General features: G+C 41.4%; 1 protein-coding gene across 1 annotated transcript; it reads right to left on the bottom strand.

Moving 5' to 3' along the window:
* Positions 1 to 1446: 1446 nt before the first annotated feature.
* rnf41.S (ring finger protein 41 S homeolog) lies at positions 1447 to 26057 on the bottom strand (the record flags this gene model as incomplete). Its single annotated transcript, NM_001095792.1, is given in 6 exon segments — positions 1447 to 3076; positions 4566 to 4669; positions 11754 to 11889; positions 12986 to 13257; positions 16622 to 16733; positions 25887 to 26057. Coding segments are annotated over 5 exon segments (954 nt in total). The 3' UTR covers positions 1447 to 2724.
* Positions 26058 to 26617: the final 560 nt, after the last annotated feature.

Below are 26617 nucleotides of genomic sequence, written 5' to 3'. Positions count from 1 at the left end.
AATGAACATTACCTCTTGCACCAGACTTGCCTTCGCCACCTCAGACCAGGTGAAGTGCAATAGAGTAGATAGGAGTTACTCAAAAAAAAAAAAAAAAAAAGTGAATTTTTTTTTTAATTCCCAAAAAAAGGCTGGGACTTTTCAGTTCAGCTGCAAAAGAGCTTACATTTTTTTCAGGGTACCCAGCTTCCCCCCTACGTTTCCTTACATATGGCACATAAATTATACACTGGGCTCATGTGTAGGGCATTGTAACAACTCTATTTTATTATATTAAAGGTTTCCCTGGCCTTATGTAGTGTAATGTATTTGCTGCAACATATACGTTCATTGAAATTTAACTTCCCGCCGTATGCAAATTAGCCAACGGTAACGCAACTTCGCTTTGTTTACCGTAATTAACGCTAGCGAAACTTCGCCATCGTTTGGCACCCTGGACACAACTTCGCATTTTAATAAATTAGCGTTGTCCTGTCGAATTTTCGTCTGGCGAAGTGTGGCAATGTGAGCAAAGCCGTCGCTGGCAAATTTCCGGTGGTTAGTGAATTTGCCCCAGGTGCCTTTCAATATGTAAACTTTTGATACGTTTGCACTTTGAGGAATGTTGATGCATAATAAAACCACAAATTAACAAAAAAAAAAAAAAAAAAAATTTCCAAACACAAGGTTTCTAAAAGCTATTTCTCAAACCAAGGGTATGAATATGAAGCAGGCCCTTTGTTTGATGCTATAACAACCTCTACTCTTCTGGGAAGTCTTTCCACTAGACGTTGGTGTGAATTGCTTCCATTAGACACATTAATGAGGTTGGGCAGATACTGAATGCAGCCGACATTCCAGTTTATCACACAAGTATTCAGTTGAGTTTAGCCCAGAATTCTGTGAAAGCCAGCCAAAATACAGTGTTAATTACATGTCTAATAATCCCAGAATACATAGCAAGATAAACACAGTGCCAAATGTGTTTATAATATTACCTTCATCCTATTTGTTGTAGTAAAATTCTCTTTTTCTCTGTATTAATAAAACAGTTAGCTTGTACTTTATACCAACTAAGATACAATGAATCCTTATTGGAAGCAAAACCAGCCTATTGGGTTTATTTAATGTTTAAATTAATTTCAAGTAGACTTAAGGCATGAAGACCCAAATTACGGAAAGATCCGTTATCCGGAAAACCCCAGGTCCCGAGCATTCTGGATAACAGGTCCCATACCTGTACTATAAAAACCTTTGGTAAAGATGTTCCGATTGATTTTGTATATAACCAGCCTCCTAGACAAGGGGAGTTAACATGGGTAATTCTATTTAACAAATGGAATACAGTCAGAATTAAGTACTTCCCTTGTGAAGATATTTTAGGCAGCTATCAATATTGAACCTCGCACCTGTTCTATATAGAACCCATTCTAAGAAATACATTAATGAAATTCACACAAAAGAATATGACTGTTTTATGTATATTAAAAAGACACAAAAAAAAAAAAACCACAGAAAAAAACAAATACAAAAACACTGAAGCACAAATATCAAATATGAACAGTGAGAACAAAATACATAAAGCTTTCAAAATATCCAGAAGCAAGTAGCCACATACAGGGGACCCAGCATCAGGCAGGAGTGAGAGTGTAGCTGAAAACCGTGTGAAACTCACCTAAGAAAGAGCTAGCAAAATTAAATAAAACTGTAAAAAAAAAAAATGCACTTGATGTTAAGCAAAAGAAGAACATTTCCTACAACCTGGGCACCATGAACAACAGAGCTGGCCACAGTCGAAATGTTTGTGTTAAAAACAGAGAAAAATCAACATTTTGCTGCAGTATACAAACAATACAAAAGACTCCAAACACTCAGATTTTGCATATCCATTATTGCATGTGAACTGAAAATGCGTGTCGCTGTGTTAAGATAGCAGGTAAACAAATACGCCATGTTCTGTAAATAATATATGCCCAACACTAGAGTATTCTGCAACCACTAAAATTTCCATTTATTGAGGACAGATTGTGGTGTTTGACGTGACACATTTAACACACCTGCCCCGTAGCAGGAACGTGTAACTATATGGCATTGGTGAGCTGCTTGATTTTGGTTTCATGAGTGCATTTTTGTGCAACAACCTGCTATCAATATACTGTGACAAAAGCCATACCTGCCAAAGCGTACTGAACTTGTCAAAAGTACTAAATGATAAAGGGATTAAAAAAATATCTACTTTCTCTTTTAGCCCACTCCAACAAGATCCAAGTCCAAATGAGTCTGCATGAGTTCAAGTTACAGGATATCAATGTCCTAGCAGACACCAGTGATCAGAGAGACTGTGCTTTTGCACTGCCTTTTTGTAAAATGCCCATTAATGCTCCCCTAACAAACATCTCCTTCTCCCATGTCCTTAAGTTAATCTTGAAACTCTAGTCTTTCCTAGCCATCCCAGATGAATCTAAGCCAAGGAGGCCAGCTGTGCAGCAAACATTAAACTGTGTTAATAGTGCATCTTCGATTTCCATAAATACCAGCCCCAAATTAAGGTTTATAGAGATATTCCTTTTTGAAAACCAATGAAAGGGATCACTAAGCACCCAGTCATTAGGTATCAGTTGCAGCAGTTGGGTCTGGAGACAGTAGATATTCATGGTTACTTAAAGATTAACAAGCTGCTTCTTACTGAAGATAGAGCAGATGATATAGCAACTGGAGTACAGATTTTGTTTGTTTGGTGTCCAGTTAAATTTCTTCGACTCCGTGAGCAAAGATCATCACTAGTCCAGGTTCCAGCACCATATCCTCCCCCATGTGCTGGTTCTCACAAGCCATCACCACAACTGCCTGCTTGCCAGGAATACGTTTGGCCACATAGTTCTCATAATACCTCCTGTTCATTTGCCGAGTCTCAAGTGTGGCCAGACCCTGTGGCCAGTTACGCTCATGAGCATTCTCAATAATCTCATTTACGATGGAGGCAGGACAGCCACTTTCCACCAGAGAGCGCTTGATGACAGCTTGTAGGACTGCATCTGGTGTGGATATCATCCCGCCCCATCTTGTCACACGTGCTGGCTGTAAGGAGTTTACCCATCTATTTAAAAAAAAAAAAAAAAAAATATGAAAACATAAAACTTAAATAGCAAAATTCGAAAGCTGAGAAGGCTGTGATCGAAGTGCATCTACCAAAGCATAAGGGGAACTATCGCGAAAAAGAAAATTTAACATAAGCTTCGTCATACTGAAATACGATCAATTAAAAATTCTGCATTGTTTCTGAAATAATCAAGTTTATGTTCACTATTCCTCTCTCAGCATCTGTTTCTCTTCATTCTCTCTTCATGCAGCAGTTGGGTGTCAGATAGTCATTGTCAGTTAGATCCAATATATCTTATAGGGGGGCTCCTAGCATCTAATTCATCTTTCCTAGCAGATGAATTAGAGCTCACTCAAATAACAGATTCCAGTTCAAACAAAATAACTGCCTTTTGCACAAATTCTACATGTAGAGAGACAGGATGTCTGGTGATTTTAATAGAGTGAGCTCTAATACATCTTCTAGGCAAAAGGAGCTCCCTATAAGATATATTGTATTGAACTGTCAATGACTACAAGACACCAACTCCTGTATGCTCAAGCTTATATTTAATGTTCATTTTCACAATAGTTCCCCTTTAACTTCTGAGGTTCTATAAATCATGGTACAGCATAACCTCACTGGCAGTGAATGCCAGCAGAGCCCTGTGTTTACCTATCTCCTCCTGTATTAAATAACTGATAGAATAATAATCACCCCCTTTTGCTCATCTCCCTTGCTTTCAGCTCCATTCTTGGGGCCAGAAAACACTATGATGGTTTAATACAACAACACTATTGTATTTAGTACTACTAAAAGTATTAACAATAAGAATATTCTATCAAGCACGATTTTCAAAAATGCATACAGGCTTTTAGAATTAGTGGAGAATTATTTTTTTCATCCTTAGATAAATATGCCTCTTGCGCGTCTGTATATGTAGGTTACTGCAATATAGGGAGTGTTTAAAAGGAAGAATCATTCATTCTTCTGTGCTTGCACCCTGTTGAACCCCCTATTTTTGGCAAGTATGATGGCTAAATAATCTTGAGCAGGAGGTGATTTACAAACCTAAAAGGAACAGTAACATCAAAAAATGAAAATAATGAAAACCCAAACATTTCAAACATTTTGTTGCAGACAAAACCCCCCCCAAAAAATCTTCTTAAAAAGCATATTTCAGAATAACTGGAATATTAAGGGTCTTCTTACACAGGAATACAATACAAATAGTTAGTCTATATAATAATCTATGGCATAAGCCCTTTGCCAGAATAATAACACAGTATTTATATGCAGACCGAGTTGCATTTGATCTAGTTTACATGAGTTAGTCATAAGTGATATAACCTCCAGGACAGCTCAAGTAGGCAATTAGTTAGGATGTATTAAAGCCTAACCTGTGCAAGAATCCACTTACAATCTGCAGTAAAATGTAAGAATAAGTCAGAATGTATAACCAAAAGTGTGCTTCCTCAGTCATAGCCTTTTACGATAGGAAACTTACTCAAGGATTTCATTGTACTCTATAGTCTCTTCTAGGTTCTGTAGGTTTGGATTGGCGCTTCGGATGGCTCTCATGTAGGCTTTCAGCAACTGGATATCCCTTTTCTGTAGATGTTAAATAGACACATTTGATCAAAATGAGAATTAACTATTTCACTTTTAGATAAGAAAAAGATTTGTTCATTTTCAGATAAGGACAAACTGTCAGAAAAAAAGGCATTATAAGAACAACTCTTATTAATATGGTTAAAAACAAATCTCACAAAATGCAGAAAGTGCTAAAATAAAACAACAGAAATGCACTGCACCCTTTAATAGATAATATACAGTTAAGGACTGCTAAACATTTTCCAATAGACTGGGGAACTAACTATAAAATATGCTAACATATTTATCAGCCCAGTCTATAAGGAAACCCCTAGAAGGTGTCCTTTGTCTGAAAAGTGGCCTGTTTATGTAGCTGTGGCCCTGTTCAACCTTAATGGCAGATGAGTAAACAGCTTGATCAATGATCCTTATCATTATCTTACCTTTCTCTTGCCTAATTGGGGGACACAGGCACCGTGGGGATGAAGATCCTGCAGCTGGAGATGGACACTATGTTGCAAAATAAGACTCCTCCTCCTGCTCTGGGCTTCATCCCCTGCCTCCTCCTACAATCCTCAGTTTCTTTTAGTGTCCTCAGAAGGAGACGACACGCTTTTTCAAGTCTAGTGGCTGGAGCACTGATCAGGGCCTCAGGTCTAAGATCACGCCACACCCAGGGGCCACTGATTTATTCAAGCGCCTCTCCAGCTGTACTTCATTGCCCTTTAGCCTTCCCGCTCTCCGGAGGTCTGCAGGCTGGCTCCTCACCCCCTACGCTGCTTTCCCGCTCTACGGAGGTCTGCATCAGCGATATACATCCACCCGGTTGTATAACAGTATGATAGCTCACATATACATATATATTTCACACCTGTGCATATATATATTTATATGTGTGTCTATTATTCACAGGGGGCGTCATTTACTGGGCACAACTCAGCTGGCTGACTTCTAGTAGGTGAGTACTTTTCATTTATTCTTTTCTACTCCCTTGTCACCCTCACTGTAGACCGAGACACCCTTACTTATGCGCCGTTCCTTTTTTCTGGCCTTTTTACCGCCATTCTCCTGGTGGAACGCATTGCGTTCCACCATCCTCCCCTCCCTGCCCCGCCCTCCCAGCCTTCTCTCTTCTGCTCAGGGACGCGCGCCTTTTTTCCCCGGTGGAACGCACTGCGTTCCATCACCCCTTCTCCCCACATGCACTTCCTCTTCCGGCAACTCTCCCGCCAGACGCGCCTGGCTCTTCTCCCTGCACAGACGTCTGATCCGGATTCCCCTACGAACAGGTAGCAACCAACGGCTCTTATAGTCGCACGGAGGGCTGGTTTTAATCATACCTCCGCTCCTCCACGACGCTTTCCTTCTCACGCTGTCTCTCTTTACCGCGTCGCGCTCCCTCCAACAGCGCATTCGGCTACCCTTTTTTTGTGCTGGGACGCATTTATATATATTATATATTTATATATTATATATTTATATATATCTACCATATACTAGCCCTTGACGTATACATATCCCTCTCTCTGCTTACATGCGCTTCTGGCTTCCCCTTACTACCTACCTGGATATTTATATATATATTATATATATATATATGGTATAGATATATAGGGTATGCAACCATATTTTATACCCCTTCTATGCTTTCTGATCATGGCTACGTTTATGTGGATGACTATGCTTACATATTTTGGGCTGCTTACTCAGGGCTACTACATTACAGGGTAAATGGACCCCCTGGGCTACCATTCATACTTCTGTTGTTTTCTCCACAGACCACACCTGCCTGGAGAATTGCCCACAGCCATACCTCTGCTTCGGCTAGGAGGTCGATTCCCCTGCCTCTTATTAAAAAAAAAAAAAAAACCACAGATTTTACACTGTTTATTTGGATCCTTTCCTATTACTCCTACAGTTTCCAAGAAGGAGCAATATGGCTAACAAGGCAGATGAGCCCAGGACCTCCAAGTCCTCAGCTCTAACTCACCCGCAGGTCTCCTTTTTAGCCTGCTCAAATTGTAAAACAAAATTTTCTTCAGCCTCGTCTGAATCATTGTGTGGGGCCTGCAGAAACTCCGAATTACCTCCTCTACCTCAGGCTAGTACTTCGGAACCAGATCTCCTTAGGGCTATTTCCCTCTCACTTGCAGGCATCCAACATTTGGCCCGCATCCCCGAGACCCTAGACAAGGTGCTGGAGCACTTATCCCAACCTTCTCATTCTCAACACCGCCCAGGGAAATCAAAACGCCCAGTCCTTTCACCTCCGGACTCCCCCGGAGAACTTCTTTCCCCATCTGAAGAGGAAGGTCAAGTCCCGTCAGACGAGGACTCCGATCAGGAACTCCCTGATCCTGACATAGACACTCCCAGAACTCAAGGGGAAGTGGAAGGCCTTATTCAAGCAGTACTCAACACGCTAAACATTGAGGAAGATTCTCCCTCCATCGAGCCAGCAAAGAACATCTTTAAGCGTCACAAGAAAAGCTCATGCCTTTTCCCTGCATACGAACAGCTTGACGAAATCATCAAGTCCCAATGGAAAAACCCTGATCACAGAGTGCAACTTTCCAAGCGATTCACCCAGACATATCCTTTTCCTAAGGAATGCATTGATCTCTGGTCTTCACCTCCTGTGGTGGATCCTCCAGTTTCCAGATTATCCAGGAATACCACCATCCCTGTTGCCGACGCGGCCGCTTTCAAAGATCCCATTGACAAGCGCCTTGAGGGTTTCTGCAAGTCCTCCTTCACCGCCTCGGGCTCGGCCTTCCGGCCCATCTTTGCTATCGCCTGGGTTGCTAAGGCCATGGAGGTCTGGGTGGAACAGGCAGCACAGCTCATAGGATCCGAAGATCCAACTACCGACAACATCCTTTCCAAGATAGCAGACGCTACTAACTACATCGGGGATGCAGCACTCGACGCGGCAAGGATGGTGGCTCAAGCTTCAGCCCACTCCGTAGCCGCTCGCAGATATTTGTGGCTAAAGTCATGGTCCGCTGACCTAACCTCCAAACGCTCTCTTGTCAGCATTCCCTTTCAAGGTAAACTCCTCTTCGGGGCCGAACTGGATAAAATCATTTCTCAAGCGACTGGGGGTAAGAGCACGCTACTTCCCCAAACCAGACCCAAGAGACCCCCCTTCAAAAGGAGATCCTTTTTTCGGCCCTTCAGACAAGGACAAAGGTCGAAGACGCAACCTGATAAGTCCACCTCCAACTTTCGCTCCCGATTTCAAGGCAAACAAAGACAAACCTGGTCTTCCTCCAAGCCCACCTCCAAGCCTTCACAAGATAAACCCCACAACGCATGAAGGTGTGCCCCCTCCCGAAGGGATTCCCTTAGGAGGCCGACTCAAACACTTTCGAGAGGTTTGGCACAACAAAATTCGGGACCAGTGGGTCCTTCGAGTGGTTTCCCAAGGACTTTTGATAGACTTTTTACACACGCCCCCTCACAGATTTTTTGTATCCAGACTGCCGACCAAGGCTCCCGACAGAACCAAATTCCTTTCCGTCATCCAAGACCTGGCCATGGAGGGCACCATTCAACCTGTCCCATCACACTCCAAGGGAAGGGGCTACTATTCCAACCTCTTCATGGTTCCCAAAAAAGACGGCTCGCTCAGACCTGTCCTAGACCTGAAGGATCTCAACCCGTTCGTCAAACGGTGCCATTTCAAAATGGAGTCAATACCGTCAGTCCTTGCCTCCATGGAAGAGAACGAGTTCATGACGGTCATAGACATCAAGGACTCATATCTCCATATACCCATTCATCCAGCTCACCACAGCTTCCTCAGATTTTTTGTGGATGGAAATCATTGGCAGTTCGTGGCGCTGCCATTCGGCCTTTCGTCAGCCCCACGCACCTTCACCAAGGTCATGGTGGCAGCATTGGAAGAACTCCGACTCAAGGGCATCACAGTTATTCCCTATTTAGACGATCTCCTCGTCAAGGGTCAGTCGGCCTCTCTGGCTCATCTGCACACATCTCAGGTTCTCCAGACCCTGACATCTCTGGGCTGGACGATCAACTTCAACAAGTCGAACCTCCACCCGACTCAATCAATACAGTACCTCGGCCTGATACTGGACTCCAGACAAGGGAGAGCATTTCTGCCGCAGGACAAGGTCCGGACCCTCCGGACTCGGATCAGATCTCTCATGGGATCCAACAAGGTTACCCTTCGATCAGCGATGCAGACTTTGGGCACGATGGTGGCATCCTTCCCGGCCATCCCGTATGCTCAATCCCACACCAGACCACTTCAACGCACCATCCTGCTACACCAGCACAGGGGCCGAGTCAACCTCGATCGCAAGATCTCCATTCCAAGTCGTGTGCTTCTCTCTCTCCATTGGTGGCTTCAACCACTTCGGACGACGGGGGGAAAACCCTTTCCCCCCCATCACTGGAAGATTCTCACCACGGATGCCAGTCTTCGCGGGTGGGGAGGTGTCATAGACCAAACCACAGTACAGGGTCTCTGGACTCCAGAGGAACAGAGGCTACCCATCAACCTTCTGGAGCTCAGAGCGATACGCTACTCCCTGGAACACACGGCGACAGTACTCCAGGGTCACCCCGTGCGAATCCAGTCCGACAACGTGACGGCCATGGCCTACATAAACCATCAAGGAGGCACCAGAAGTCTTGCGGCCCTCAGGGAAGCTCAGGAGATTCTGACTTGGGCGGAGAACAACATCCCCGCCATCTCGGCGGTACACATACCCGGGGTGGACAATTGGTTGGCAGACTACCTGAGCAGAGAAACGATCGATCACGGGGAGTGGAGCCTCCACCACGAAGTGTTCCAACTCATTGTGACAAGGTGGGGCCTGCCAGACATCGACCTTATGGCGTCCAGGGCCAACCGGCAGGTTCCGTACTTCGTCTCCAGGAGCCTCGACCCCTTGGCTCACGCAGTAGACGCCCTAGTGATTCCGTGGAGCTTCTCCAGAGTTTACATCTTCCCCCCTCTGGCACTCCTGCCAAAGGTGATAAAAAAGATAAAAAGAGAGGGAACCCTGACCATCTTGGTGGCGCCCTTCTGGCCCCGCACGGCCTGGTTCGCAGATCTCATCGCCATGGCCGTGGACAGACCCTTCCATCTTCCTCAACGGACAGACCTCCTCACTCAGGGTCCGGTTGTCCACCCGAATTCTCATCTCTGGGCTTTACCGGCGTGGCTCTTGAGGCCTTGATTCTACGGGATTCGGGAGCACCCCCTGATGCGATTCCCACCATGCTGCGAGCACGAAAGCCTGTCTCAGCAAGAATCTACCACCGTGTTTGGAGAACCTTCATATCATGGTGTGAGCACGGAGCCATTAATCCTCAAAGGGCGCGAGTCAAGGAGGTCCTCTCCTTCTTGCAGGACGGTCTTTCGAAGGGCCTAGCCCTCAGCTCCCTCAAGGTGCAGGTTTCGGCCTTGTCTATTCTCCTGCAATGCAAGCTGGCCCTTAACCCAAAAATCCAGACTTTTCTACAAGGTGCGACTCGTATCATCCCTCCGTATCGCTGCCCTGTGCCCCCGTGGGACCTCAATTTGGTGCTATCAGCCTTGCAAGAGGACCCCTTCGAACCACTTGATCAACTTCCTCTGTCTACTCTCACCGAGAAGGTGTTGTTCCTGTTGGCAATTACGTCCGCTAGGAGAGTTTCGGAGCTTGCGGCTCTCTCCTGCAAATCACCTTTCACGGTTGTTCACATGGACAAAGTGGTGCTTCGACCTACTCCAGACTTTTTGCCTAAGGTGGTATCTGCTTTCCACTTGAACCAGGACATTGTTGTCCCTTCACTGTGTCCAAATCCCAAAGGCCCGATTGAACACAAGCTCCACACTCTGGATGTTGTTCGAGCTGTTTCATTCTATCTGAAAGCCACAGAGCATGTTCGTAGGACTGATGCGCTCTTCATTCTCCCTGATGGCCCCAAAAGGGGCACCAAGGCCGCCAAGACGACTTTAGCCAAGTGGATCCGGTCTGTCATTTCCAGAGCATACGCTGTCAAGGGCAAGGATCCTCCGATCAAGGTTAGGGCTCACTCCACTCGCTCCCTCAGCACTACGTGGGCTTTCCGTCACCAAGCTTCAGCGGATCAGATCTGTAAAGCGGCCACATGGGCATCCCTTCATACCTTCACTCGCTTCTACAGGTTTCACACGCATGCTTCAGCCGATGCTGCTTTTGGGAGGAAGGTGCTCAGCGCTGTGGTTAGCTAGACACCTACCATACAGTGTCCCACCCTTTTGGGAGCTTTGGGACGTCCCCACGGTGCCTGTGTCCCCCAATTAGGCAAGAGAAAGAGAGATTTTTGTACTTACCGTTAAATCTTTTTCTCTTGTCCTATATTGGGGGACACAGGCTTTCCCTCCCTATTCTGACACTGTTTTTTTGTCACGTTTTCCGCAATGTTTTTTCCATTATGTTGGTTCTTCAATTTTCTAATGTTTAGTTCAGAGGGTGTTATTTTTGATTTCTCTTCTGTTTTGGGCTGCTTTGCTCCTTCTTCGGTCGAAACTGAGGATTGTAGGAGGAGGCAGGGGATGAAGCCCAGAGCAGGAGGAGGAGTCTTATTTTGCAACATAGTGTCCATCTCCAGCTGCAGGATCTTCATCCCCACGGTGCCTGTGTCCCCCAATATAGGACAAGAGAAAAAGATTTAACGGTAAGTACAAAAATCTCTCTTTCATTGTTTTATGTCCCCATCTGGGGGCACGGTTTAAACATTATGTATAAGAAAGATTTATTTGTCTCCTCTACTTTTTCCTTGGTGTCTTATTTTCCATAATTTCCCCATTCATAATATTAAGATTATGAGCAAGCTGAATTGGATACCTACTAGGTATAGCTATACAAGCAATAAATAGTGGGGTGATATATCCAGGGTCACACACAATTTGCCTTCAACCCTTAGATATTGAAGAAGGAGTAAATAACCAACCAGAGATATGTTAGATAATATGTAAATATATTTACACTGCATTTTTTTGATCATTCTGACATTTTAAAATAATATTTGGTCAGTCTATATTTCCAAACAGAAGTACCAATGAACAACATCATACACAAAAGGTATGCAAAGACCTTACCTGTTCAGAGAGCTGGTGTTTGCTCTCAGCAGCTGTTTTCTCCAGCTCCCCTATTCGTATCTGCTGCTGTTGAACCACAGAGCGAAGGTGTTTTATGCAGTTGTGGTTTGGTACTTCATCTTTGGGCATTTCTAGTCTGAAAGAGGGATATACACGGACAACATTATTTATACATCTGTAAATATTTGGCTTCCACCTACTAAAAGTTCAAGCACACAAGCAGCCTTTCCTATTTACTCCGGGTCTGACTGGAGCATTGGGGGCCCACCGGGGCTGAGACACAAAGGGCCTTTCTGACAGTCACCGGGTCCCCCTTCCCAACTCCCTCACACACGCAGCTGTACCGTGCCACATCTGCTTTTCTTTAGGGGACAGTGGGTTTGGGCCGGTGGAGTGCCCACCAGGTTTTTTTCCTGGTGGCCCAGTCGGACCATGTATTTATTGCACTCTTGAATATGTGTCACTGAAAACTCTTACAAGAGAAAATACAGGCATTGTGGGAATTGAAAACCTGTAGAGAAGGAGAATGACAGAAAAGGGCAAAGAATTGATGGGAAATAGAACTGACTATCCTAACAATGTTTAAATAAAACATGTAGTTGTGTCCAGCTCAGGACAGATACTACTTTCAAATAAAACAATGGTTTAAAGTGGACCCATCACCTGAAAAAATTATTCCAAATTCTGTTTTATTGCGTTAGTCAAGCAAATAAACTTTAATTACACTATATAAATTATTTGAATCGTGTTCCCTTCAGTCTTGGAAATAACTACAGTGTCCACAAAATGGTGTCTGCCTGCTTGCTAAGGCAAGCCTTGCATCATCTCAAAATCTTGTTTGTGCACCAGAATGGGGGACCTGATGCCCATCCCCATGCCCTGGCTACACAATTAAATGTTAAAGAGAGAGGGGGAATTTGGGAAAAGCAGTGACATCTAGTAAGTGCTGAATGGAAAGTGAAAGTAATTGCCTGCCCCACCTCTATGCCTAAGGCATAGAGGAGGGGCAGACAATATATAATCGAGATTTTAAATAAGTTTACAACAGCTATGAATGCTTTAATAAAAAAAGAATTTGGATTTCATGTTTAATTTGAAAGGGACTTTTATCATACAGCTTTTTATGTCTGGATCATGGTCCACTTGAAGAAAACTGACAACTTCCACATAACATTCTCTTACATAGGCCAGAATTACTAATTCTATTAAGCTAAAGAATAAGAGCTACTTACCCACAACCCTGTTCACATGTCACTGGTCGTTTTGGATTATGTTCACAGTCACTAAGGTGAGACATGAGGTTGTCAAGTCGCACAATGGTAGTACAGCCAAAAACTGCGTTGTCACATGTAATCTGCAACTTTGATAGCATATTCCGCATGATGCGGGGAACTGGACGTAAATGGGCGACAGTTACAACACTGCGGTCGACTGGACAGGTTTGTTGTTGAGAAAACCACTGGGTAATGCATGCATTGCAGAATGCGTGCTCGCAGTGAGGAGCCTGCAGGTTGGGGACATTAATAAATATGTTGCTTTAAAGCAGATGAGTTTGGACACAACACACAAATGCAAAATGCAAAAGATAATAAGACTACCAACTACTTCCTTAATACATACCGACTGTATATAGTGTAGTGATTCGTTTGTCATGCAAAACCTACACACTTACCTCCAACTTTTTTTATTCTTCAACTTTATATACCCAATGTTAAGTAACAACAATACTGAAGTTTTTTTGGATCTTGGATCAACCAGGTGCAAATGTTTATTACTACCAATAATCCAAAAAGACTGCAAGACACTTATTGCACTCTCGCATGACTTTATATTAATGGTAGCGTGAAATAGATAAATAGGAGAGGATATCTAAAGTTATCTGTAAAGTGATACACCTGAATGTAGTGTATCACTTTTTTTTTTTTTTTTTTTTTTTTTTTAAAGAGACATAGAAAGCGTGTGTAAATTTAAGCAAAGATCTGGAGAACACAACAGTATTTTAGAGAAGAAAAAACAGCGGAATTCTATTTTGCATTGGGTGGCTCAGCTTTACGTTAAACTTTTGTATGTTATAGAAAGTCATATTCATAGCAGTTTAGCAGTTGGCCTTCATTTCTTTATTTTTATAGTTTTTGAGTTATTCGCCATTCTCTTCTACCGCTTTCCAGCTTTCAAATGGGGGTCACTAGGGAAAATAAGACCCTAGCAACTAGATAACTGCTGAAATCCCAAACTGGAGAGCTGCTGAGCAATTTAAGGCCCACACTGCATTTAAACAAAATTATATGTTATAATACTATATAAAATGTGTGCTGTGTTATTAAAGGTGCACAGAATGTATTTTGTTTTAAGGTATCTCCCTATGTACCAATGTACATATCTAGATAAGTGGTTCATGGACCTTGGACAAATGTTTTCTCTTATCTTTTAACTCAATGATATGCTAGGGCCATACACACCCATGTTTTTAGCTTAACCAAAAGGGTTGCCTGGAATACAAGCGCTGCCTTTGGCTTAGTATAAATGTTATTTGTAATTTCAAAAAAGTGACAGTTACCACTTTCATTATGTTTTTTGTAACTTATTAACTAAATACCTTTCTATTCTGCCTCTGTTCAGTTTAAAAATTAAAATGCCATCTGGCTGTTAGGGTCACTGGCCCATTACAATATGCTTTAGAATACAACTACTACAACTACTACTTCTATTACTACTAGTACCAGGTATCAATTCAATTTCTATTGCGCCAACATATTACACATCCCTGTACAATATAAAAGGTAAAGACTTCAAAAATACAGATTACATATAAATACAGACCAATACAAGAGGTAAAGCCAACTTCAATGTGATATGTCCCTTTAATTCCATGTAGGAGGTCTTTGTTAGTGACAAATTGTTAGTGACAATCAGTTTCCCAGCATCCTATGTATATTGCTATGACTGAGAGCCCTGAAAGGGGTAGTGGGTAAGAAGAGAAGAAAACAACTGTGCATAATAAATGCAAGCAGCATATAGTGGGGAAAATTGTTGTACATTCCTTTTAGCAACTGACCACTACCCAAGAGAATATTGTATGCAGCTATTAAAATAAATGATATTTATTATAATAATTATATTTATATTTTTATATATCGTTTGAGAACATTCCAAAATCGAATCAGAAGTTCTGATCTAGCATACATTTCCAACCTGCCAATCCAATTTGAAGTCAATACTATTAAATATGAATTATTAAATATGAATGCTATTAATTCAAACAGTTAAGAACATACACAACAACCCCTCACCCCAAACCTAAAGCAACTGACTATGCTTCTATCTTAGCATTTGAATTTAATACAATTATTGAATAATTATAAGCATTTAATTATAAATAGATGCATTAGAAACAGCATAACACTCAAATAGTCAATGAGCTGCAGCAAACCTCTAACCATTCTTCTTCGTGGCCGAGGAGATGGACAATGAATGTCCTTAAAGGAACCTAAAGTGTTTTAAAGTAATGAAAATAACATATAGTGTTGCCCTGCACTGGTAAAACTGATTTGTTTGTTTCAGAAACACTACTATAGTTCATATAAACAAGATGCTGAGTAGCAATGGTGGAAATTGCAAAAAAAAAAAAAAAGGCTATACGGCACAGGTTAAATAGTGGATAACAGATAACACCATTATGTTCTACAGAGCTTATCTGCTGAGTCTTTTCTCCTATGAATGGCTGCCCCCCTTGCTACACGGCAGCTTATTTATATAAACAATAGTAGTGTTTCTGAAGCAAACACAGCAATTTTACCAGTGCAGGGCAGCACTGCATTATATTTGTATTACTTTAAAGTAAAGTTTTTAAAGAAACAGCAGAAAACACAGACACATAAGCAGCTCAGTAAGCTGGAAATTAGGGATGCACCAAATCCACTATTTTGGATTCTGCCGAACCCCCCGAATCCTTTATGAAGGATTCGGCCGAATACCGAACCCTAATTTGCATATGCAAATTAGGATTTGGATTCGGTTCGGCCAGGCAGAAGGATTCGGCCGAATCCTGCTGAAAAAGGCCGAATCCTGCTGAAAAAGGCAGAATCCCAAACTGAATACTGGATTCGGTGCATCGATACTGGAAACAATAGAACACAAGTAGCACTGTGCAAGCACAGAATCTGCACTGCTTGAGTCACATGCTAATGTTACCTTGGAAAGTAGCAGCTCAATGGAACAAATGTCCCTGGCTCTTGGTGGAGTTAAGACAGAATGAGATCTAGGGACAGAGTAGATGGAACAAGAAAGCAGCCTGGCTCATGTGACCAGCACTTGCATATCCCACAGAGACATTAAAGTGCCCACTTGGCAGAGTTGGAGAAAACTCCTAAAAGCTGTTTCTTAGCATAAAGATTATTTCGGATGACGAGCTGCATACACAAGCATATCATCAGCCAATAGATATAGGAAATATTAAGAACAATTTTTGGTTAGACCTTCTGGCTCTTAGCCAGTTTTTGAAATCAGCATATTCACCAAGGTCAAGAAAATATATTGTAACTGCTATGTAAAAGCATTGTGTATTATGAACAAATAAATCACAGCACTCTCAAGATTTAAATTGACAGACAAATCATAGGACTCCAGCATAGCCCTGTCAACCGAAAGAAACCCCCATGTTCTCTCGTACCTGGTAATAAAAAGCAGAGTAGTGCAACCAGGTTGGCAACTGTCATTTCTGCTAACTTCACCTCCTATATCACAGTCACTGAGCAGAAGCATGCACATTTGAAGTCAGGAACAGAGCAACCCAACTAAAGCAGCACTAATATTATTCAAACCGGATTCTAGATATTTTTAATAGATCAACATATAAATGGTTAACTTACTTGCACTGGCTCCTCCAAGACCCCACTGCAAATGGGGCAAATAAGATCTTCGTCAACATCACCCTGGAAACGACTTACATCATACCCCATCGCTCATCACCAACACTACACACTGCAAAAGGAAACATATGGCATGTCATCACAACAGTAATACTAGGCGTCAATTTTTTTTTATCATTTTACATTCTGGGGTGCTCTGCAAAAATTACATCATTCGCATCTGTCCCTTCCCCATTGGAGCTTACAATCTGACTACTAAACTAACATCACTGAATTGACATTTTTGGGTTCTTCTAAGCTATAATGAGCTTACTTGCAGCACGTCTTAGGCAAGATCAAGGGTGTAAGTACAGACTAGACTAAAAGTTAAGAAAAACACCAACTAAAGGATAAGAAATAACGTAACAGAAGTTCGTGTATTAGATACACCTATTCTAATCAATTTTTCATCTGGTCTTCGTAATTTATTTTATATGGTTATAAATGTATTCGCCTTCTTATTTTGCCTTTCTCCAGCCTACAACTGAAAATACTTTCTGGTGATTTGGATGGCTCACTCCAGAAACAAAATACAAGTTTGATTATAGTGTATGGGCGCACCCCAGTCCAAACACGGTTCTTACATGCTGCAAAGCAAAGTCCTTTACCTGTGCAACTTCAGCATTCCATAGAAATGTATATATCACAGAGCACCGTGGATTAAACCGTCAAACATTGTCTATTTTAAATACATGGACAGTAAAGGATCAATCTCGTCTCACAAAACCAAAATTATTTTGTGTGTGTGTGGGGGGACAGGGGGGAGCTCTCAGTGTGAGTGACCATGTTTGTTCACACCCATGCACTTAATGAGCGCCTACCTAATAAACAAGTTGAAACACGTAGGGGGTTATTTACTTATCTCCGAATGCCAAAAAAAGACAAAACCGTGTTTTTTTACAATAAAATCCAAATTTTTAGTGAGGAAAAAACATTTTTTTGGGATTTATCATACCTCGAGGATGGAAAACATCAGAATCCGAAAATCCGGCATCTCGGACCTGCTGATGTTGCATATAAGTCAATGGGAGAAGTCCCAAAGATATTTTGATCTGCGCTGGGTTTCAAGCAATAATCCGAAGATTTCATGGTTTTCGGGAAAGTGTATTAATAAATAAGGAGAAAAAAACGAGTGGATTTGATTGGAGTTCTTTTCAGAAAATATGGAGATAAATTCGAACTTTGATAAATGGACCTCACAGCCTCCTTTGCATGCTCTGGACTCAACATAGTCTTCACATCTGACATTCCATCCCAGTGTGAGTAGCATTTCGTTTGCTATGAGAATTTTTTGCACAAAATGGCATGGATTTCCCCAACTGGAGTGCGGGCTCTATTTTCCTCTGATAGGAGTCAATTTTTGTGCTTTTTTAAAAAAAATGTACATTTATATCTGCAAGACTCAGGTTTGGCACTTCAGCTGCGATCTTATCATTGCAGTATATTCCAAGGGAAAACTAGTTTAATTAAAATAAGGAGCTAGAAAATGAACATAATAATATTGCAGAGAACAACCTTACATTTAAAATTTATGACATCCACTCATGGCTGCACCTTTAGCCATCTTCTGCTCAAAAATAGCATGTAGGGCAGGATCTAGGTCAGTAATGGATATAGTAAATCAGTGCCACACAAGAGGAACACAGTCTCCAGAATTTAGGGCCCAGTGTAGATTGTGTTTGTTCAGTTTCACATAAATGACCTACACAAGGTAGCAATTGAGCCATCTTCGTGTGTCATATTTATTTCTCCAGTGTAAACAAGGCATGTATGTATAAAGAGAACCTTTCTTTGTGGGAGTGCTTCAGCACTCAGCAGTCCCTTTCAAGGGACGATAATATGTAATTCCACAGGATAACAGTTCTGTATGGACAAAAGTTTAATTTTTGAATGCCTCCCCGATTGACACTTTTCCCATTTCCCTTGAGAGCCTTCCAATTGGACCGCAGACTAGTGTAACATGGACAAATTATACATTATGCAGCCAACTGACCTGTGGGCAAATTATCTGCCTGTCCAAAAGAAAATTTATATGTAACCAAAGTTTTAAATGGAAGATTTTTTAACAAGAATATATGCCAGTAAAGGTGTTCTTGGCCTAGTAGGAAGTTGTAGGCGTGCTACCCAAAATGTAGATAACATACGACTCTCCGTCTCTACAAAATCTTTTTACCTTATAATTATAACTCTGGAGGTCAATTCTTGAAGCATTGCATGTTTCCAAGATTGATTGCTTGCATGAATTTGTTTTAGGGGACTTATACTGCCTCTTCACTAAATAAAAACATTGGCACTTCTGAAGAAGGATACAAAAAAAAAAAAAAAAAGTGGTTCACATTTTTCTGGCTGCTTAAACTAAAGAAACAAAAGTCTAACAACCCTTATGGAGCATACCCATTCTTATTCCATGTTCGCCAGTTGCAAAAAGTTACTTCTGTATCAACGCTTCCGTAAGGCAACCTCACCTTAGCAGCAGCCTCTTACAAGAAGTGAAAAAGAAATGAACGTACAAAGCAGAAACGTTTGAAGTACAATATAAGTAAGGGCTTTCCTTCTTGCACCTTTTGTTACAAATTGCTCTTGTTTATACTATTACGTTATGGTTGTATGTGCCGACACAAACTGGTTTTTCTGAATACAGCACAACCAGACCATAAAGTATACCTTCAAATCTGACCAGCCTTACAAGTAATGGATTTATTAGAAGAAACACTAGATGCAAAGCCTTTAAAGGAACAGTAACATCAAAAAATGAAAGTGTTTTAAAGGAAAGACAATATCATTTACTGTTGCCCTGTACTGGTAAAACTGATGTATTTGCTCCAGAAACTCTACTATAGTTTATATAAACAAGCTGCTGTATAGCCATGGGGGCAGCCATTCAAGCACAGGATACACAATAAGTTTTGAAGAATCCCATTGTATACTACAGAGTTTATCGGTTATCTGCCGTGTATCCTGTGCCTTTTTCAGCTTTGAATGGCTGCCTCCATGGCTACACAGCAGCTTGTTTATATAAACTATGGTAAAGTTTCTGAAGAAAACACACCGTTTTTTCAATGCAGTGCGCTTTTCATTACTTTAATGCACATTCCAGTTTTTGGTCTTACTGTTCTTTTAACATACAGTCAACCATACTATTGGAAAATAAAGGCATGCGGTTTTATTTGCCAGTGGCATGTACAAATAAACAGCATTTAATCCCTACCATTTTCGAAGGGAAAAATGCAGCAATAGAAATGTTCTGTACACCGTACAACTTTAGGGGGTAGATTTATCAAAGGTCGAGGTGAATTTTTGAATGAAAAAAATTCGAATTTGAGCTATTTTTTGTGTACTTCAGCTAGGGAATAGTCCAAATTTGAGTCGATTTTTGAAAAAAAATGAGAATATCGAAATTTAACACGTACCGACCATTCAAAATCTAAAACCTGCCGAATTGCTGTTTTAGCCTATGAGGGACCACCTAGAACCTAATTGGAGTCAATTGGTGGACTTTGAAAAATCAAAGGTTTTTTTGGGGGGAAAACTTTGAATCGAATTCGATTGAATGCGCTATTCCTTTGATTCGTATTCGGCAAATATGGACCAATTCGATTGAAAACGGACCTATTCGACCAAAAAAAATAAACAAAAAAAAACAAACCTCGACTTAATTCCACTTGGTATTTTCTGAATTCGAATGTCGAATTTTTTGCAATTGGAAATTCGGCCCTTGATAAATATGCCCCTAGTTGTATGGCTACATAATAATTTAAACCTATGGTTATATATAAACCATATACAGAGACTGTGTTTGGTTTGATGAGTTAATAGCCAAAAGCTCATAAAACTATTTTATTCCCTACATCCACCAGATAAAAACCCCAATACATCAGTGGACAGCTACCAGTTCTAAGCCAGGCACCAGAGTCCACAAATGCAGTTTATTGACCCAAGATAATTTGTAGGTTTGCAGTCAAAGCTTGCAGGTTCCACATTGGTCTTGCAGGTGAGAGAAGGTTCACCTGTTCAAAATGGCATAGTTTTAGGTAGCCATAACAACACTTGCTACCAAAAAAATCTTGTCTGCACTGGATCATATAAGCTTTGTCTTCTGTGTTCTAATTTTAATATGAAGTGGGCTACAATCTCTGCATCAGTACAGGATGGTACCCACCTATAGAACCTGTCATTCCCTTTTGCACTGTAGTGAAGGATACGGCTTCACCTCTAGTACTCCTGCGGAAGCAGGGCAGTTTTCACTTCATTTGCAAAAATAATGTGGAACATAGGGCTAAACTACATACATGGTGTTGGATCAACAGAACAAATCCTACAAATCTGACCAACTTTTTTTTTCCTCATTGAAGAAATCCATTGAATGTCAGATATAGATGCATGAACAAACCACACCATCCGATTTTACCTGATCCAACGTTACATTATAGCGGTGGGGATCAGATTTTGCAGGATGCTACAAAATCTTGGTGTTGTGTGGCAAAATCAGATAAAATCAAATTCTGATCAAAATCTCCCATGCAGTTTAGCCCTAAGACTGACGCAACCTACACGTACTGGTGCATTAAATTTTATTAGTAAATGTGACATTAGTAGAACTGTAAATAATATTTAAATGGACATTAAACAAATTGCTTGCTGTTACTGGTACTTAAGGATATCCTTCTTACTACTTTCTGTGATTGAGAACAGCTGCCTTTATTAATCAGCTGTTGCATAATCCACAGTGAGCAATAAAAACAGCAAAATCTTTTTAAAGCCTCAAGGCTTTAGACATTTGCAAGAAGTTAAAAATAGTTTGTGTGACATTTTCTTTTACTTTACTGTTTATTTAAGGGAAATTAAATTAATAATAATACTACTTCGCCACGGACTGGATCAACCAAACAAACAAGTATACCGATGTACACAAGAGACCAAAACTTCATACCAAATCTCTCCCTACCCTACTTGTTACACGATCTAAAGGCCTAACAACGGTCGGATCACTCCTTAATCCAAATACTAATGCAATAGATACATTTCAAGACATTCAATCCAAATATGGACTCCCTAATAGCTACATTTTTTGCATACCTGCAAGTTAAAAAGCTATGTGGAGCGGGTAATTTGGGGCATAAAGCCACAGTTGGCAAATAACCCACTAGATATTCTGATAAAGGCAAACAAGGGACGACTCCTCACAGCGTCTGCAGTTTATGCCATTATTAAACCCAAGATAGACTACAAACTACACGCAGAGGGAATATATCCAGATGGTTAAGTATCATACCAAATATCACGGCAACAGAGATTACAAAAATGTACAAAAAATTTAACGTCAGTATACTTCCAGGACGTGGCTCTTAGACTCCTCCATAGAGTGTAGGCCTAACCCAGACACGTAACCACCCTGAGGCCACACTAGAACACGCCCTGCAGTCGTGCACAAAACAAAATGCCCTTTGGGATTTAGTCCTATCACAAATAACTAACCTATGTGATATTAAGATAACACGGACAAATCCTCAAATCCTACTGGGTTTATACCCTGCACCCACTAACAATACTATTAAAGGTAACTTCAGACTAGCTGATGTAATGTATTAACTACAATTAAGACCATCCTGGAATGCTGGACTAACATGCAGCCCCCTCCAACACAAACGTGGGAACGCAAATTGCTATGCAACTCCAATGGGTCCTAGCATTACAAGACAAGGAATACAAAGGTTCCCGTTTCTTTGATATTTGGAGCAAATATCTAGGTACACTGGAGGGACAAAAAGACCACAAGCTGTTAGCACCTTTTCATTATACTAAGTGGTGGGCAGAAGCCTCCCTCAGAGGAGAACTCATGAATAAAGGAAAGAAGAATCTCGCCTCCTCCTACAACATCCAAACCGACTTACCCTAAGGGGACTATGAACGAAATGGAAAAGACACTCGCCCTTCTCCTTTCCTCTCCCTTTTTCTATTCTTTTCTAACTTTATTGTGTTTTAAGTTTATGCTAAATACATGATACCATGTAACTTAGATGGATACAAGGATGCGTGAAATGTGGCTAATGTAACATATTGAGTGCAAGCATTTATAACTTGAATGTATGCAGCGCCACAACACATGTACTCTGCATGGCTATTCGCTATTTTACCTTTGTAATTGCATTTATTTCTTTATTTGAAAAATAAAACAGTTATATAAAAAAATATTAATAATAACACTTAGAAACAAGGCACCCTGCATAGCAAGACAAATAGAGATTTTCACAGAAATTAAATGTACCCCTTAAAATGATTTAAATTTCAGCCAGCCAGTGAGCCAAACAGAATTATTGTATGCATGAGCAGGGCACATCAGCAGGTGAAGTTTCGTTTGGACAGATCACAAGCAATGCAAAAGGATTTTACGACGGTCTTTTAAAACAGACCCCTGAGCGGACATTCATGCAAAATGAACCAAACAAGTTTAAAATCTCTTTGATGGCACATGTTTATACAGGTATGGGATCCGTTATCCAAAAAGCTCCAAATTACAGAAAGGTTGTCTCCCATTGGCTCCATTATAATCAAAAAATCCATATCTTTGAAATTGATTTCCTTTTTCTCTGTAATAATAAAACAGTACCTTGTACTTGATCCAAACTAAGATATAATTAATCCTTATTGGAAGCAAAAACAGCCTATTGGGTATATTTAAAGGCATACGGTCATGGGGAAAAAAAATTCCAAACGCATCAGTTAATATTGCAGAAATTGGTCGCCAAGTTGTAGGGATGCAACGAATCAGCTATTTTGGATTCGGCCGAACCCCCGAATCCTTCTCGAAAGATTCAGCCGAATACCGAACCAAATCCTAATTTGCATTTGTAAATTAGGGGTGGGAAAGGGAAAACACGTTTTACTTCCTTGTTTTGTGACAAAAAGTCACAGGATTTCCCTCCAGCCCATAATTTGCATATGCAAAATAGGATTCGGTTCGGCTGGACAGAAGGATCCGAATCCTGCTGAAAAAGGCCGAATCCAGAACCGAATCCTAGATTCGGTGGATCCCTACCAAGTTGTTTAGTATGGGTATTACTGGATGCCCTTTATTAAAATTAAATGTCTAATGCTCTAATTAACAACCATAACCACAAATAGGGTCTTCATTCATTCTAAAGATAATAAAGTGATTCTTCTGGACTTAATCTGGTTCACCAGACCAATAAGTTAAAAAACCTTGGTCTATTCATTTTACCACATTAGGTAGTAGGGTGCTGCACCACTGCCTTAACTGCGTATCTGAATCAAACTTGTGAAGATAAGTCAGATCTTCACATATATCAAATAAAGACAAATATCCACCGACATTTACAACACAGATTAAATATTATGTATAGTATTTGCTTTTCAAGCTACATAAAGCACTGCCAATTCCAGTTCAAATGATGTATACAAACACAAGATTGATATTTGAAGAACAATTGCCCTCTCTTTCTCAGACACAGCACACTGAACCTGTGCCAATAGTAGGAGGGCCACACAACTCAACACCAGAGTGTATCCATGGTTTATATAATACACAAGCACCATGAATATCCTGTCAATTAAATTCTTGTAAATGGTGCTTATTGATGTCATCAGTTGTAATCAGTGCTTAGAGATGTAATATCTGCCACTTGCCTTACTGAAACTTGTATATTATAATAAAAGATGTACCCCCTGTTGTAAACTATAAGGATATTAGAAGTCATCTTGGAGTTCCGTGACCTGTCTAAAACCACACTGCCGCTGGATTTGTGTTTATTATCTGTGATTTAGATTATCCTTATATTTTACAGTAAGGGGTACACTATTGCCTAAATAATATACATTAGAACCCCCATTTTTAATATTTTTCAGGGGGCCAGAAAAACATGGTGTAAAATCCAGAAAAATGTAAAACCAGGGAAATGTATCATGCATAATATATATGTGGGACCACAAAACAACAATGTAAAATAAGGGGAAACTTAAAATCAGGGGATGTAAAATTGAGGTTCCCCTGTATATGAATTTGGGGTAAAAATTCACACATAAGACTCACAATTCCTGCCAAGACTGCAGGGATAAAGTTATGGCCCCTCTAGGCTCCATTACAATCATTCCAACAGGAACCACCATTGGGGGGTTGAGCGGAACATTGACCTTCTGTGGAAGGTGAGGGAGATGTGACAGCTCAGTACCTAACATTTCTAGTGTCACTTGAGAGTCAGAGTGTTCTGTGTTATCTCTCCCAGTGTGATGTTCTGTGCTATGTCCCAGTGTGATGTTCTGTGTTATCCCCCAGTCTAATGTTCTGTGCTATCTCCCAGTCTAATGTTCTGTGTTATCCCCCAGTCTAATGTTCTGTGTTATCCCCAGTCTAATGTTCTGTGTTATCCCCCAGTCTAATGTTCTGTGTTATCCCCCAGTCTAATGTTCTGTGTTATCCCCCAGTCTAATGTTCTGTGTTATCCCCCAGTCTAATGTTCTGTGTTATCCCCCAGTCTAATGTTCTGTGTTATCCCCCAGTCTAATGTTCTGTGTTATCCCCCAGTCTGATGTTCTGTGTTATCCCCCAGTCTGATGTTCTGTGTTATCCCCCAGTCTGATGTTATGTGTTATCCCCCAGTCTGATGTTCTGTGTTATCCCCCAGTCTGATGTTATGTGTTATCTCCCAGTCTGATGTTATGTGTTATCTCCCAGTCTGATGTTCTGTGTTATCCCCCAGTCTGATGTTATGTGTTATCCCCCAGTCTGATGTTCTGTGTTATCCCCCAGTCTGATGTTATGTGTTATCCCCCAGTCTGATGTTATGTGTTATCTCCCAGTCTGATGTTATGTGTTATCCCCCAGTCTGATGTTATGTGTTATCTCCCAGTCTAATGTTATGTGTTATCCCCCAGTCTAATCACGATTTGACTGTAAAAGGAGCATCAAATGAAAGGCACACGGCTCAGATAGGGATAGTACAGACATTATTTGCCCCAGGTCACAAAAGAACTCACATGCAGACTATAAAGGTCCCTACAATGCGGCCCTGCGGATACTGCTGAACTGCAACTTGGAACAGTTCCAGAAAAATCAAACGAAGACCTAAGAAAGGCCGCAGGTTGCACACCGCTGTTACATACACAGCACACAGACTTCTCAACACCTGCCTCGCCGATTTATTTGCCTTGGTGGCCTCGTAGCTCTCGCTTCTAATGAAGAACTTGAGGATTATACTTCGCAAACACTCACCGTGACGAGCCCCGACCCCGACAGACCTAACGCCGCCTGTCCCGGGGCGGGGGGGGTCTCTGACGCCCGGGCTCTAGGTCTCCCTACTTCCCCCTATCAGCAGCTGACGCCACCAGCAGACACAGGGCTCTACGGATGCTGCTACGCAACCTACCACCAACCCCACCTACTTTCGTAACAGGCAGCCTACACCAACCAATCAAGAACTAGACATGAAAGAAATGGGCGGGACTTCTACGCCTGTTGACCAGTTAACTGCAAGGGATGGTAGTGAACGGAGGCGGGAGATAATGAAGTGCTCCGGAACAGGGGAGAACCTTTAAACTCATTCCTTGGGTGTTTACGTAATACATGCCTACGTCCAATCGGACTCTAGTTGCTGGTCAATTGTTTGACTACGTCACATTCTCCGGAGTTATGCATCCGCCATTTTGGATTCTACCATCTATCAGGTGTCATAGGGGTCGAAATGCAGCGCACGACTTGAGGGTTATTAGCTGGCTCATAATTGTTAGTCTTTGTGTTCTTATTAGTTTGATACCAAACATTGCTTAACTCGAAATCTTAATCATTATTCGCCCAGAAGCTATGAAATAAGCTGAATTTTGAGTAAAGCTATTCTAATACGCTTTCAATTTAATGGAAATGCCTGTCCTCACACAATCACCGTCACTATTCCCGTCTCTTGGCATTTGCATGCTCCCAGAATAGCTCCGCCTTTAGTCTGGGCC

This window comes from Xenopus laevis, chromosome 2S, assembly GCF_017654675.1.
Source record: "Xenopus laevis strain J_2021 chromosome 2S, Xenopus_laevis_v10.1, whole genome shotgun sequence".
NCBI classification, from domain to species: domain Eukaryota; kingdom Metazoa; phylum Chordata; class Amphibia; order Anura; family Pipidae; genus Xenopus; species Xenopus laevis.
The sequence above is the reverse complement of the archived record's forward strand: the minus strand, read 5'-3'. Positions and strand labels throughout refer to the sequence as shown.